The 15,077-nt window shown below is 42.9% G+C and overlaps 1 protein-coding gene across 1 annotated transcript; it reads left to right on the top strand.

Annotated features, from left to right (window-relative positions):
• The first annotated feature begins 3,282 nt into the window (after positions 1-3,282).
• LOC143363347 (uncharacterized) lies at positions 3,283-7,898 on the top strand. The gene is made up of 2 exons (XM_076803947.1): positions 3,283-4,167; positions 7,749-7,898. Exons 1-2 carry the CDS (start codon positions 3,285-3,287, stop codon positions 7,757-7,759), a joined length of 894 nt encoding a protein of 297 aa, XP_076660062.1. The 5' UTR covers positions 3,283-3,284; the 3' UTR covers positions 7,760-7,898.
• The last annotated feature ends 7,179 nt before the right edge of the window (positions 7,899-15,077 follow it).

Here is a 15,077-nt window from a genome sequence, read left to right as displayed (position 1 = left end):
TATGTCATTCGTGGATGATGTACCGACCACAGTGGAAGAATTGAAAGATAGAGATGATGGAAAACATTGGAGAAACGCAATGAAGAGAGAGATAAATTGCATTGAAAAGAATGAGACATGGAAGGAAGTCAATACTGAAAACAATGCGGTGATATTAGACACTAGATGGATATTTGCGTTGAAACCTTTTGAAACGAAGGCAGAAGATAGATTCAAGGCAAGATTGGTTGTAAGAGGGTGTGCTCAAAAGGAATCGTTTAACTACGATGAAATTTACTCTCCAGTTGCGAAAATGAGCACAATTCGAGCGCTACTGGCAATTGGTAACCAATTGAAGTATCATTTCAAACAGATAGATATTAAGACTGCATTTTTGAATGGTGAGTTAAAGGAAACTATTTATATATATCCTCCAGAGGGAGTTAACTGTAAGAAAGGTAATATATTAAAGTTAAATAAATCTTTATACGGTCTTAAACAAGCGTCAAAATGTTGGAACACTAAGATTAACACTGCATTTTTGAGGTGCGGATTTCAGAGATCGCAAAATGATTATTGTTTATATTCTAAGACATTTAAGGGTTACACTATGTTGGGACGAAACGAAATGCGAGACCCATAAAAGAGCTCTCGAATGTCAGAACAGAAACAATCAAAGACTGCGCCTGGTCAATGTCGAATCCTCAAAACCAACTTCCTCCCAATAACGTTCAGCACACGCAACGCCAAGCACTTCGAACCCCGACCATAAATTAGCCTAAGGGTCGAAGAGTCGTGAACCCGAAGCGACGGGACTCGTCCGAGTTTTCCACGCATTTTAAGACAGCGCGTCTGGAAAATCTCACCATCCTCACCCCCATTCTCTCCTCTCATTTTACCACCTCCACCATAGAATTACAGCCCTTAAATATCCATCTTTGCGGGCGCGTCGCCAGTCTTCAGCAAATCTTCCGGCACTTTAAACATACACTCCTCGTTTCCGCTACATGTTTTGTACAAGTTACCATTATTAAAGTTATCGTTATTAACAAGTTGTTGAAGTAATACTCAAAACACCTCACCTCTTACAAATAACCGAGCGCGGCTTTAATTAATCGCGACGGAGTGATCGACGTGAGGAAAGCCGAAATCACTGGTCTTTCCCGTCCATGCACGAGCAAGTACACACTATGCATTTGTTATTATACGTAGATGACATTATCATAGCAGGTCCAGATGTGAATAATATTGAGGATTGTAAAAGGTATTTACAAAAGGAGTTTGAAATTCAAGATGTTGGAAATTTAAGGTATTTTCTAGGTTTAGAAATAGATTATGACAGAGAAGTAGGTATACTAAAAATACATCAGGGACGATATTTGGAGAAGATTTTGAAGAAATTTAAATTAGATAACTGCCATCCCAGCTTAACGCCTATAGAGGAAAAATTGAATATAAGCGTAGAAATTGAAGCAGAAGATCACAAACCGATTAGAGAGCTGATAGGAGCTTTAATGTACTTAATGTTAGGAACGCGATTAGATATAAGTTATGCGGTCAATTATTTAAGTCGTTTCCAGAGCAAAAATTCAATTGAAGTGTGGGTACACTTGAAAAGGCTGTTGCGATATTTAAAAGGGACGAAGGATACTAAGCTCGTGTATACCAGAAATAAAGAAGCCATACCTCTGACATGTTATGTAGACTCTGATTGGGCACAAGACACCAAGGACAGAAAGTCAGTTACCGGATACCTGATAAAAATGTTCGGAAACACGGTATCATGGGTCACACGGAAGCAAAACTGTGTGGCATTGTCCAGCACAGAAGCGGAATTAGTAGCATTATGTGCAGGAGTACAAGAAGGAATTTGGTACCGGAAATTGCTAAGGGACATGCGTTTGGAGATTCAAAATTTCAAAGTCTTCGAAGATAATCAGTCATGCATAAGGGGGCCGGCAGGCATTTGGCCTTGACTGTCACGCCAATCCTCGAACGGTCCTCGAACGGTCAGTAGGGAAAACTGATTGTGGAATGGTTAAAATTTTTTTGTGGAACTACATCGCGTCTACGACATATCGGTAAAAAAGAATATATGAAATGCCGACTTGAGTAGTAGTGGAAAAGAGAAACGAAAATTGAGAGAGAAAGCTAGCGACTAGACATGGTTGCCACATATCATCTTCGCCTCACTGTTGCCATGTCATCAAACCCGTAAATTTACAAGCGTTTCGTGAAACTGATTTCTGCATGAGCCCGATTCAGCCGACCAACACATGCTAAAACGTACATTGCCACGGGCGCATAGATGTACACAGGACTCGTTGTCACATTATATTTGCAGTTTTTTGCTACTATCTCTGAAATCAAACTCGAACAGCAGTCACGTGTATGCAAAAGCTAAGGAAATCATTTGATTTATATTAAATTGAATCAGTTTATTCTTAACATTATAATAATTTTATACATATATTAACAGGACTTCTTTTAAAAAGAAAATGAGCCGGAATTTACTTCCTGTCAGAAAGAAAATTATATTCAAAATGAAATTAAAGCAGCTTTTTTTATGCCACAAAGCGCATAAAAAATTAAACAAAATTTGTCATATTTTTTTACTTTAGATGTCAAATCTGAAGTTAAGAAACAAACAAATACAAATTTACAACTAAAGACTAAACGTAAAATAAACTTGAATAATATCATATATATATATATGTCGGGGCGTGATGGCAGCGATGCACCCCGTCGGCAACAACGCGTAACGCCTATAGGACTTAGTTTAATTGTAAAATAACGATTTACCGTACCCTGATAATTGCCCTGCGAAGGGGCAATAAAACAGTCCCTGCGTACCTGCGCTACCCCTCTTCGCGCGCGGGGCAAAGGGAGATGCGAGACAGGGTACCTGGAATGATGGGCTGGGACCCTGTTGAACGTGACCACGGGCGACAGAATAGTTTCCGGGACGGTAGAGAGAAGACTAGCTTTGAGGAAAGCGACTTCTCGAGAGTAAAAGAACAAAAAGACGTACGCGAACATTCTGTGCGGCCCGTGTGCTCGTTGACGTGTCTCTCGTTGCGCTACGCGATCCGGCATCGCGTGTACGTGTAGAGTCCATACGACGTTCGCGTAAGCGCGAAAGGAGCGAAACGATGGAGAACGACGACGGACAATCTCCGACGGGTCCGAGGACGGAAGAGTCCGCCCAGCCTCCGACATCAGAAGTGGGATTCTCGCGGGAAAACTTAGCTCCGCGAGTCTCCTCGCCCGAGAACGATGGAACAAATTGGAAGCTAATGTTCGAGATGCTATTAGGACGGATGCAAGGTCCAATAGTGAATCAACCAACACACGCCACCACCCGGATATTCCTGCCAGAGTTCGACCCGGATAAGGAGGACTACAGTGCGAAAGCTTGGTGTAGAACGGTGGATGTGTGTCTCGCAGAGCGACCGATACAGGGCAGCGAATTGGTCATGGCTCTAAGCAGGGCATTGAAAGGTGGCGCGTCCGCGTGGATGTCGCAAGTGAATTACGCTGGCATGAACTGGAGTGAGTTCAGAAAAATGTTTCTAGCCCAATATGATACGTTCGAAACCCCTGTGGGTGCAATGATGAGGATCAACGGGGGAAAACCAAGAGAAGGCGAGTCTATGCCTTCATACTCAAACCGTGTGCTGGCCTCATTTACTAATTTATACGCATCGATGTCGACGGAACAAATCGCTATAGCATCAACATTGGCACATTGCGTGCAGATAGATCCTCGACTGCAGCGCGTTGCGTTCACAACAAATATCGATACGCGGGCTTCATTACAAAAGGAGCTGATGGCCTTCGGGTTCCGTAAACGGCCAGTTACCACCGATGGAAGAGAACCGAAGTCAACGGACAGCAAGAAGCCGAAAAGTGTTGTTACGTGTTTTACATGCGGCAAGGAAGGACATAAAGCCACGGACTGTCATCGACGCCAAGGAGCTACCAGGTTGCCGGGACCCAAGCCTGGCACGAGCGGAAGCAACCGGGGACCACCGAAAAAGCCGGTTACCTGCTTCAAGTGCGGAGAGGACGGCCATATTGCTCCACAGTGCAAGAAGGAGGATGGAAGACCACATCCGAGGATACCCATGGAACGGCAGATCAACTTGTGCAGTATCGCCCCGGTAACAGCGGAACTAGCGGAATCGGGTGAGGTCTACGAATTTTGTTTTGATACGGGTGCGGAATGCTCTCTGATAAAAGAGTCGGTGGGAAATAAATTTTCCGGTAAGCGATCTAGAAATCTGACAAGGTTAATTGGTCTTGGCAACGCTAACGTGATGAGTAACTTACAGATCCTGTCCCGAGTGGTAATACACGATCACCGCGTTGAAATTCTCTTTCATGTCGTGCCGGACGAACATTTGAGTTATAGTATTTTGATTGGACGCGATTTGATAACGCAAGGGTTTTCTGTTGAAATTTCGGCGAATAGCTTCAGTCTAAGACGGGATAAGATAATAAAAATTTGCGAAGTTGGCAAAAAGATCGATAACTTTAATAGTGTTGACACAGATGTAGTTGGTCCCCATAGAGAAGAACTAATCGATCTGTTAAAAGGATTTTCTGAATCGTTTGTCCTCGGTACACCTACGGGTAGGATAAGTTCGGGAGAGTTACAAATAAAATTAATAGACCCTAATCGTACTGTTCAACGACGACCATATAGACTTAGCCCTGATGAGAAGCAAACTGTAAAGGACAAAATCAACGAACTCTTGTCTGCCGGGATAATTAGACCTAGTTGTTCCCCGTTTGCCAGTCCCGTAATCCTCGTTAACAAAAAGGACGGTTCTGACCGTTTATGCGTTGATTACCGGGAACTAAATAGTAACACAGTCCCCGATAGGTACCCCTTACCGCTCATAAACGACCAAATCCAGCGACTAAGCGGCGCACAATACTTTACGACGCTAGACATGGCGTCGGGTTTCCATCAAATCCCTGTCCATAAAGAATCGATAGAAAAGACTGCATTTGTTACTCCAGATGGTCAATACGAGTATTTGTCCATGCCGTTCGGGCTTCGTAATGCACCTTCGGTATTTCAGAGGGCCATAAACCAAGCCCTTTCTGGACTCGTAAACACATTTGTAGTTTGTTACCTGAACGACGTTATGATTCCGGCCAACTCTATACAAGAGTCCTTAGAGAGGCTACAAATAGTACTAGAAAAATTAAAGTCAGCGGGATTCTCACTCAATTTGAATAAATGTGCGTTTCTAAAATCACGTGTAGATTATTTGGGCTTTGAAGTGACCGCGGGGGAAATCAGGCCAAACCCGCGGAAAGTAAAAGCATTAACCGAATCTTCTCCTCCATCAACGGTGACTCAGCTTAGGCAATTCATAGGCCTTGCTTCCTATTTCAGACAGTTTATACCTAAGTTTTCTCAGATCACTTCCCCACTATACAAATTGACTACGGGAAAAGGAAAGATAGAATGGAAACAGCAACACGAAAAGATCCGACAAGACATTATTGCAAATTTAATAAACGAACCCACACTAATGCTATTCAATCCGTCATACCCAATCGAATTACATACTGACGCCAGCTCGGATGGTTACGGTGCTGTCCTAATACAAAAAGTAGATAGTAAATCTCACGCGGTCGCGTATTATAGTAAGAGAACCACTGACGCCGAATCGCGATATCACTCATACGAGTTGGAGACGTTAGCGGTGGTCAATGCCATAAAACATTTCCGCCACTTCTTGCAAGGAAGACAATTCCTAGTCGTCACAGATTGCAACTCGCTTAAAGCCTCGCGTACAAAAATGGACCTTACCCCGCGAGTACACAGATGGTGGGCATTCCTACAGGCATACGATTTTGACATTGTATACCGAGAAGGAAAGCGCATGAGCCACGCGGATTTCTTCTCGCGAAACCCTTTACCGATCAAAGACAGTCATAAACGGATTGAACAGAAACGGGTTAATTTGGCCGAGATATCGGAGAACTGGTTACAAACTGAGCAACTACGAGATGATGAACTGAACAAGATCATTTCCCAATTGGAAAACAATGAAATGGATCCTGATACCGCCAAAACATATTCGTTGAAATCAGGAGTTTTGCATAGAAAACTACGACGTAAAAATCGCAGTCAACAATTACCCATAGTCCCCGTACATTTTCGATGGTCCGTAATTAATAATGTTCACGAGTCTATTATGCATCTTGGTTGGAACAAAACCTTAGAGAAGGCCTATCAACATTACTGGTTTCCTAACATGTCGAAGTACATTCGTAAATTTGTCGAAAATTGTATCACGTGCAAATTATCAAAGTCTCACTCAGGTAAAGCGCAAGCCGAGCTGCATCCTATCCCAAAGGTAAGCGTACCGTGGCATACTATTCATGTTGACGCTACGGAAAAACTTAGCGGCAAAAATAACATAAAAGAATACGTGTTTGTGTTCGTCGACGCGTTCACCAAATTTGTAATTTTACGACATTCCATAAACATAGACGCGGCCAGTGCCATCACAGCACTGAATTACTGCGTGAATTTATTTGGGGCCCCCTCCAGAATTATTGCCGATCAGGGTAGATGTTTCGCAAACAGCAATTTTCGTGAATTCTGCAAGACCCATAATGTTGACCTGCATCTAATCGCTACAGGTACGTGTCGTGCCAATGGTCAGGTAGAAAGAACAATGAGTACGCTTAGAAATATGCTTACCGCGGTAGAACTAAATAATAGCAAGTCCTGGCAAGAGTCCCTTGAAAATGTCCAACTAGCGTTAAATTGTACAGCGAATCGTACCACTAAGCATAGCCCTTTGGAATTGCTGGTAGGCAAAGTTGCCAGACCAATATCATTGTCAGTTGCTAATGATAACGGCGAAGAACTCGACCTTTCGGACATCAGAGAACAAGCGACCCAAGCGATCGACCAAAACGCCGCGTACGACAAAACACGATTCGATAGTAACAAAGCAAAAATGGTTAGATTTTCGGTCGGAAATTACGTTCTTATAGAAAATCACGAACGAAATCAAACGAAATTAGATGCTAAATTTCGCGGTCCGTATAAGATAATAGAAGTTTTGCCCAACGACAGATACCGTTTGAAGCCTGTAAGTGGCAATAGAGTACTTAAATATGCTCACGAGCGACTGAGATTGATGCCTGATAGTTCTGTTCCCATAGAGTTTGATATCCGTAGTAATTGGAGCGACACCGAATTAACAGAATGTGCCAGTGTCGGGGATGACAACAGTGAGGAAAGAAACACGTGAAAATCCATGCGTCGTGCTTATTAGTCGTAAGCCATTATTCCCAAACCCAGTTTAGCTGGTAAAGGAGGCGGGGCGATGTAACGGCAGACGATGGATGTATTGGGTCGTGTTGATGACTGCGAAATGTGTGACCACGTGATTGGTCAGGAGTCGTATGAGTCGACTGAAAAAGGTGTGACCACGTGGTTGGTCGGGTGCCACATGGGTGGCTTTGTTCTGTTGTGTCCAGTAGTGGACTAAAAGTTCATGTTGTTGTCTTGAGCTCACGGTGTGTCAGAACCGCTTGGCCGAACTGTTTATTCCGTGGCACCGAATTATCTGAATATGTTTTTATCCAGAATTGGTTAAGATTGCCCGCATGACATCGAACGCGTGTATAGTGCTTCGACATAGAGTACATGGCAAACATGGCATTCAGAGCTCAATCGATATTTTGTCAGAATGGACGAACGGGAAACATAGATGGTATTTCTTTTCCAGACGATGTATAAAGTCGTTGCAATTCCACACGAGGACGTGTGACAGTCAGGAGGGCCGTGTCGGGGCGTGATGGCAGCGATGCACCCCGTCGGCAACAACGCGTAACGCCTATAGGACTTAGTTTAATTGTAAAATAACGATTTACCGTACCCTGATAATTGCCCTGCGAAGGGGCAATAAAACAGTCCCTGCGTACCTGCGCTACCCATCTTCGCGCGCGGGGCAAAGGGAGATGCGAGACAGGGTACCTGGAATGATGGGCTGGGACCCTGTTGAACGTGACCACGGGCGACAGAATAGTTTCCGGGACGGTAGAGAGAAGACTAGCTTTGAGGAAAGCGACTTCTCGAGAGTAAAAGAACAAAAAGACGTACGCGAACATTCTGTGCGGCCCGTGTGCTCGTTGACGTGTCTCTCGTTGCGCTACGCGATCCGGCATCGCGTGTACGTGTAGAGTCCATACGACGTTCGCGTAAGCGCGAAAGGAGCGAAACGATGGAGAACGACGACGGACAATCTCCGACGGGTCCGAGGACGGAATAGTCCGCCCAGCCTCCGACATATATATATATGTCGGGGCGAGGCGCAGCGACGTAGCCCGATGGCAACGACGTGTAATGCTCGTTGTAATATTCTCTTATAACATTTGTTTTATTGTTTTATTTCTTTGCGGATTGCGGAAAGAGAGATGCGAGATAGGGTTCCGTGGAAATATGGCCTGGAGCACTGTTGAACGTGACCACGGGTGGCGAAATAGCGTCTTTGTATTTTTGAGAATAGTTTCTGTATTTTTGTTGTCGTGTACATCTCTCTACACGCTCCTGATAGCCTGAGCGAATTTGAGTCGTAACAGGCCATGCTCGGTTTCCAGAGCAATATCAAGAAGCGATCGGCGTTGCGTTGTTTGTTTTGAATGCTCGTGGCATTCTTCTCGTAACCTCGTACGGAGTCGCATCGCATTTTTTTGAGTCAGATACGCATCGGAGAGACATAAAAGTAAAGACGTAGATATTCTGAGTGACCCGTGGACTCGTTAACGTGTCTCTCAGTCCTTTGCGAGATTTTATATTGTTTAAAGTGTGATCGAGTTGTGCCTCCGCGGTGGAATTTGTTCGTGTGATTGTGAACCGATCGTGTGAACAGAGCAATGAGCGCACCGTTTGAAAATACTGCCGACCAGCCTCCGACATCAGAAGTGGGATACTTGCGGGAAAACTCAGCTCCGCAAGTCTCCACGCCAGAGAACGATGGGACAAACTGGAAACTAATGTTCGAGATGCTATTGGGACGGATGCAAGGTCCAACAGTGATGCAATCAATACCAACAACAACCCCGATATTTTTACCAGAGTTTGATCCGGACAATGGAGATTACAGTGCGAAATCTTGGTGCAGAACTGTAGATGTTTGCCTCGCGGAGCGGCCGATACAAGGCAGCGAATTGATTATGGCATTAAGTAGAGCACTGAAAGGTGGCGCATCCGCGTGGTTGTCACAAGTTAATTACGCGGGAATGAACTGGAAAGAATTCAGAGAGATCTTCCTGGTGCAATACGATACCGTCGAAACCCCTGCTGGAGCAATGATGAGGATCAACGCGGGAAAACCGAGAGAAGGCGAGTGCATGTCTTCATATGCAAACCGAGTACTGGCGGCATTCACGAATTTGTACACATCAATGTCAATGGAACAAATTGTTGTTGCTTCAACATTGACACATTGCGTACAGTTAGATCCTCGGCTGCAGCGACTTGCGTTCACAGCAAATATTAATACACGGGCTTCATTACAAAAAGAGCTCATGGCCTTCGACTTCCGTAAGCGGCCAGCTACCACCGACGGAAGAGACTCAAAATCGTCGGACAGCAAGAAGTCGAGGAGTGTTCTAACATGTTTTACATGTGGCAAGATAGGACATAAAGCTGCGGACTGTTGTCGACGCCAAGGAGCTATGAAGGTGTTGGGACCTAAGCCTGGTACGAGCGAAAGCAACCGGAAACCACCGAAAAAGCCGGTTACCTGCTTTAAGTGCGGAGAGGACGGCCATATTGCCCCGCAGTGTAAGAAGGAGGATGGAAAAACACATCCGAGGACATTCACGGAACGCCGAATCAACTTGTGCAGTATCGCGCCGATAACTGCAAAACTTACGGAGTCGGGTGAGATCTATAAGTTTTGCTTTGATACGGGTGCAGAATGCTCTTTGATAAAAGAATCTGTAGCAAATAAATTTTCCGGTAAGCGATTTGAATGCTTAACAAGGTTAATTGGTCTTGGCAACGGTAACGTGTTGAGTAGCTTACAGATACTGTCCCAGGTGATCATACAAGATCACAGTGTTGAAATTCTTTTTCAAGTTGTGCCGGATGAACACTTGAGTAGTGGTACTTTGATTGGTCGTGACTTAATCATGCGAGGGTTTTCTGTTGAAATTTCGGCGAATAACTTTATTTTAAAGCGGGAAAGAATAATAAATATTTGTGATGTTGGCAAAAAGATCGATAATTTTAATTGTATTGACACATATATAGTCGGCTCAGATAAAGAATTACTAATTGAATTATTGAACAAATTTTCGGAATCATTTGTTATCGGTACACCTACGGGTAGGGTAAATTCGGGAGAGTTACAAATAAGGTTAATGGACCCAAATCGTACTGTGCAACGACGACCATATCGACTTAGCCTTGATGAGAGGCAAATCGTAAGGGACAAAATCGACGAGCTCTTGTCGGCTGGAATAATTAGACATAGTTGTTCTCCGTTTGCCAGTACCATAATTCTTGTAAGTAAGAAAGATGGCTCTGATCGTCTATGTGTTGATTATCGAGAGCTTAACAGTAATACAGTTCCCGATAGGTACCCCTTACCGCTCATAAGCGACCAAATCCAGCGGTTAAGCGGATCACAATACTTCACGACATTAGATATGGCGTCGGGTTTTCATCAAATCCCTATCCATAAAGACTCGATAGAGAAGACTGCATTTGTTACTCCAGATGGTCAATACGAATATTTGTCCATGCCCTTCGGACTACGTAATGCACCTTCAGTATTCCAGAGAGCCATAAATCAAGCCCTTTCTGGACTAGTAAACACATTTGTAGTATGCTACCTGGACGACATCATGATTCCGGCTGAATCTATACAGCAGTCTTTAGAGAGGTTACAATTAGTGTTGGAAAGATTAAAATTAGCCGGTTTCTCACTCAATTTGAATAAATGTGCATTTCTAAAATCGCGTGTGGAATATTTGGGCTTTGAAGTGACCGCGGGGAAAATCAGGCCAAACCCACGGAAAATAAAAGCGTTAACGGAATCTTCTCCTCCTTCAACGGTGACACAGCTGAGGCAATTTATTGGCCTTGCTTCTTATTTTAGGCAGTTTATACCTAAGTTTTCTCGGGTCATTTCCCTGTTATACAAATTGACTACGGGAAAAGGAAAGATAGAGTGGAAACCGCAGCACGAAAAGATCCGGCAGGACATTATAGGCAAATTAACAAATGAACCGGTATTAATGTTATTCAACCCGTCATATCCAATTGAACTACACACTGACGCGAGCTCGGATGGCTACGGTGCTGTTTTAATACAAAAAGTAGACAATAAATCTCATGTGGTTGCATACTACAGTAAGAGAACCACTGACGCTGAATCGCGATATCACTCATATGAGTTGGAGACGTTAGCGGTAGTTAATGCCATAAAGCATTTTCGACACTTTTTGCAAGGAAGACAATTTCTAGTTGTCACTGACTGCAACTCGCTTAAAGCCTCGCGTACAAAAATTGATCTCACACCGCGGGTACACAGATGGTGGGCATTTCTTCAGGCATACGATTTTGATATAATATACCGAGAAGGAAAGCGCATGAGTCATGCGGATTTCTTCTCGCGAAACCCTTTACCGATCAAGAACAGTCACAAACGGGTCGAAGAGAAGCGGGTTAATTTGGCTGAAATATCAGAAAATTGGTTACAGGGTGAGCAAAGACGAGATGACGAATTAAATAAAATTATTTCTCAATTGGAAAACAATGAAATGGACCCTGATACTGCTAAAACATATTTGCTGAAATCCGGAGTTTTGCGTAGGAAAATACAACGTAATAATCGTAGCCAATATTTACCCATAGTTCCGCTACATTTTCGATGGTCCGTAATTAATAATATTCACGAGTCTATTATGCATCTTGGTTGGAACAAAACATTAGAAAAGGTTTATCAACATTACTGGTTTCCTAATATGTCTAAGTACGTTCGTAAATTTGTCGAAAATTGTGTCACGTGTAAATTATTAAAGTCTCACTCAGGTAAAGTGCAAGCTGAATTGCATTCCATCCCAAAGGTGAGTATACCGTGGCATACGATTCATGTCGATGCTACGGGAAAACTTAGTGGCAAAAATAACCTAAAGGAATACGTATTTGTGTTTATCGACGCACTCACTAAATTTGTAATTTTACGACATACCACAAATATAGACGCAACAAGTTCTATTACAGCATTGAATTATTGTGTAAATCTATTTGGGGCACCGTCTAGAATCATTGCCGACCAGAGCAGATGCTTTGCGAATAATAACTTTCGTGACTTCTGCAAGACCCACAATATTGACCTGCACCTAATTGCTACGGGTACGTGTCGTGCTAATGGTCAGGTAGAAAGAATAATGAGCACTCTTAAAAATATGCTTACAGCGGTAGAATTAAATAATGAAAAGTCTTGGCAAGAGTCTCTTGAAGATGTCCAACTTGCATTGAATTGTACAATGAATCGTATAACTAAGCACAGCCCTTTAGAATTACTTATAGGTAAAGTTGCCAGGCCAATATCTTTGTCAGTTATTAATGATGAGGATGAAGAACTCGATCTTTCGGATATCAGAGAGCAAGCGACCCAAGCGATCGATCAAAATGCTGTGCAAGACAAAACTCGATTCGATAGTAGTAAGGCAAAAATTATTAAATTTTCGGTCGGCAATTACGTCCTTATAGAAAATCACGAACGAAATCAAACGAAATTAGATGCTAAATTTCGCGGTCCGTATAAAATAATCGAAGTTTTGCCTAATGACAGATACCGTTTGAAGCCCGTAAATGGCAATAGAATACTTAAATATGCTCACGAGCGATTGAGATTGATGCCTGATAGTTCTGTTCCCATGGAGCTTGATATGTGCAATCATTGTAGTGACGTTGAATTGGCAGAATGTGCCAGTGTCGGGGATGACAACAGTGAGGAAAGAAACATGTGAAAAATCCATGCGTCGTGCTTATTAGTCGTAAGCCATTATTCCCAAACCCAGTTTAGCTGGTAAAGGAGGCGGGGCGATGTAACGGCAGACGATGGATGTTTTGGGTCATGTTGATGACTGAGATGTGTGACCACATGGTTGGTTGAGAGTCACATGAGTTGACTGTGATATGTGTGACCAAATGGTTGGTCGAGAGTCATATGAGTTGACTGTGATATGTGTGACCAAATGGTTGGTCGAGAGTCATATGAGTTGACTGTGATATGTGTGACCACATGGTTGGTCGGCTGCCACATGAGTTGGCTTTGTTCCTTTTCTTTTACTGTGTCCAGTAGTGGATACAGTAAATATTTGGTATTGTTGACTTGAGCTCACTGTGCGTCAGAACTGCTTGGCTGAATTGTTTCACTTTGTGATACCGAATTATTTGATTATGGTTTATCGGGAATTGGTTTTCTTGTATGGTGCTTTGGCATAGATCATATGGCGAACACGGCAATCAGAACTCAATCAATATTTTGTCAGAATGGACGAACGGGAAACATAGATGATATTTCTTTTACAGACGATATATAAAGTCATTGTAATTGCACACGAGGACGTGTGACAGTCAGGAGGGCCGTGTCGGGGCGAGGCGCAGCGACGTAGCCCGATGGCAACGACGTGTAATGCTCGTTGTAATATTCTCTTATAACATTTGTTTTATTGTTTTATTTCTTTGCGGATTGCGGAAAGAGAGATGCGAGATAGGGTTCCGTGGAAATATGGCCTGGAGCCCTGTTGAACGTGACCACGGTTGGCGAAATAGCGTCTTTGTATTTTTGAGAATAGTTTCTGTATTTTTGTTGTCGTGTACATCTCTCTACACGCTCCTGATAGCCTGAGCGAATTTGAGTCGTAACAGGCCATGCTCGGTTTCCAGAGCAATATCAAGAAGCGATCGGCGTTGCGTTGTTTGTTTTGAATGCTCGTGGCATTCTTCTCGTAACCTCGTACGGAGTCGCATCGCATTTTTTGGAGTCAGATACGCATCGGAGAGACATAAAAGTAAAGACGTAGATATTCTGAGTGACCCGTGGACTCGTTAACGTGTCTCTCAGTCCTTTGCGAGATTTTATATTGTTTAAAGTGTGATCGAGTTGTGCCTCCGCGGTGGAATTTGTTCGTGTGATTGTGAACCGATCGTGTGAACAGAGCAATGAGCGCACCGTTTGAAAATACTGCCGACCAGCCTACGACATATATATATATATAAAAGTTTATAGCATTTTCCAAAGTTTTATATATGTTTACAATATATAAAACCGAGAAGTTAGCCGCGTTGTCTTAGTGACGACGATACAACGAAGACCATTCGGCGCGATGTCTCGATATCGTAACATATCTATACTCGTAACACTATATTTGACAAAGTGACGAAGTTTCTGTCAAAATCAAAGAACTTTCGATAGAAATGAGATAGAGCTATGATTTTTTTTTTAGAAGTTAAAATATTACAAAAGAAGGGAAAAATAGAGAGACTATGGTACAAACATGTTTTAACTTTGAAAATAAACTTGGAATATTTAAACAAAATTGTGATTTATCCAATGCCATGCACGGTTAGATTTTTCTTGACATTCTGTACATCTGTTCTCGTAGATTTTATCACGCTGACATCAAATCCGATCACATTTGTCTGTCACCTCAGGATTTTGGAAAAAATCGATTTCTGCGAAAAGAAACTAATGAAATCACAATTTTTCCGTTGAAATGATTTGATAACCCTCTGGTTATTCTGGTTCAGAGGCCAAAATGTGAATTTCGCGAGGCGTTCGAAACAAGCGTGGCGTCACGAGATGCTAAGGCGAGGCCACGACCTTCGGCCTGCTATATTTTATCAAAATTAAATCGGTACTTTGAAGTGAAATTGATATTATAAATATACAATGATAAAACATAATGAAATTAAAAAAAATACGTTAGTAGACAGGATTTGAACACTGGTCGTCCGGTTGAAAACTTGGTACGCTGCAGTCACGCCAAACCAAATCTTGTTGTACCGTAGAAAAAAATACGGCATTACATAG

This window comes from Halictus rubicundus, unplaced genomic scaffold (genome assembly GCF_050948215.1).
Source record: "Halictus rubicundus isolate RS-2024b unplaced genomic scaffold, iyHalRubi1_principal scaffold0035, whole genome shotgun sequence".
NCBI classification, from domain to species: Eukaryota; Metazoa; Arthropoda; class Insecta; order Hymenoptera; family Halictidae; genus Halictus; species Halictus rubicundus.
The sequence above is the reverse complement of the archived record's forward strand: the minus strand, read 5'-3'. Positions and strand labels throughout refer to the sequence as shown.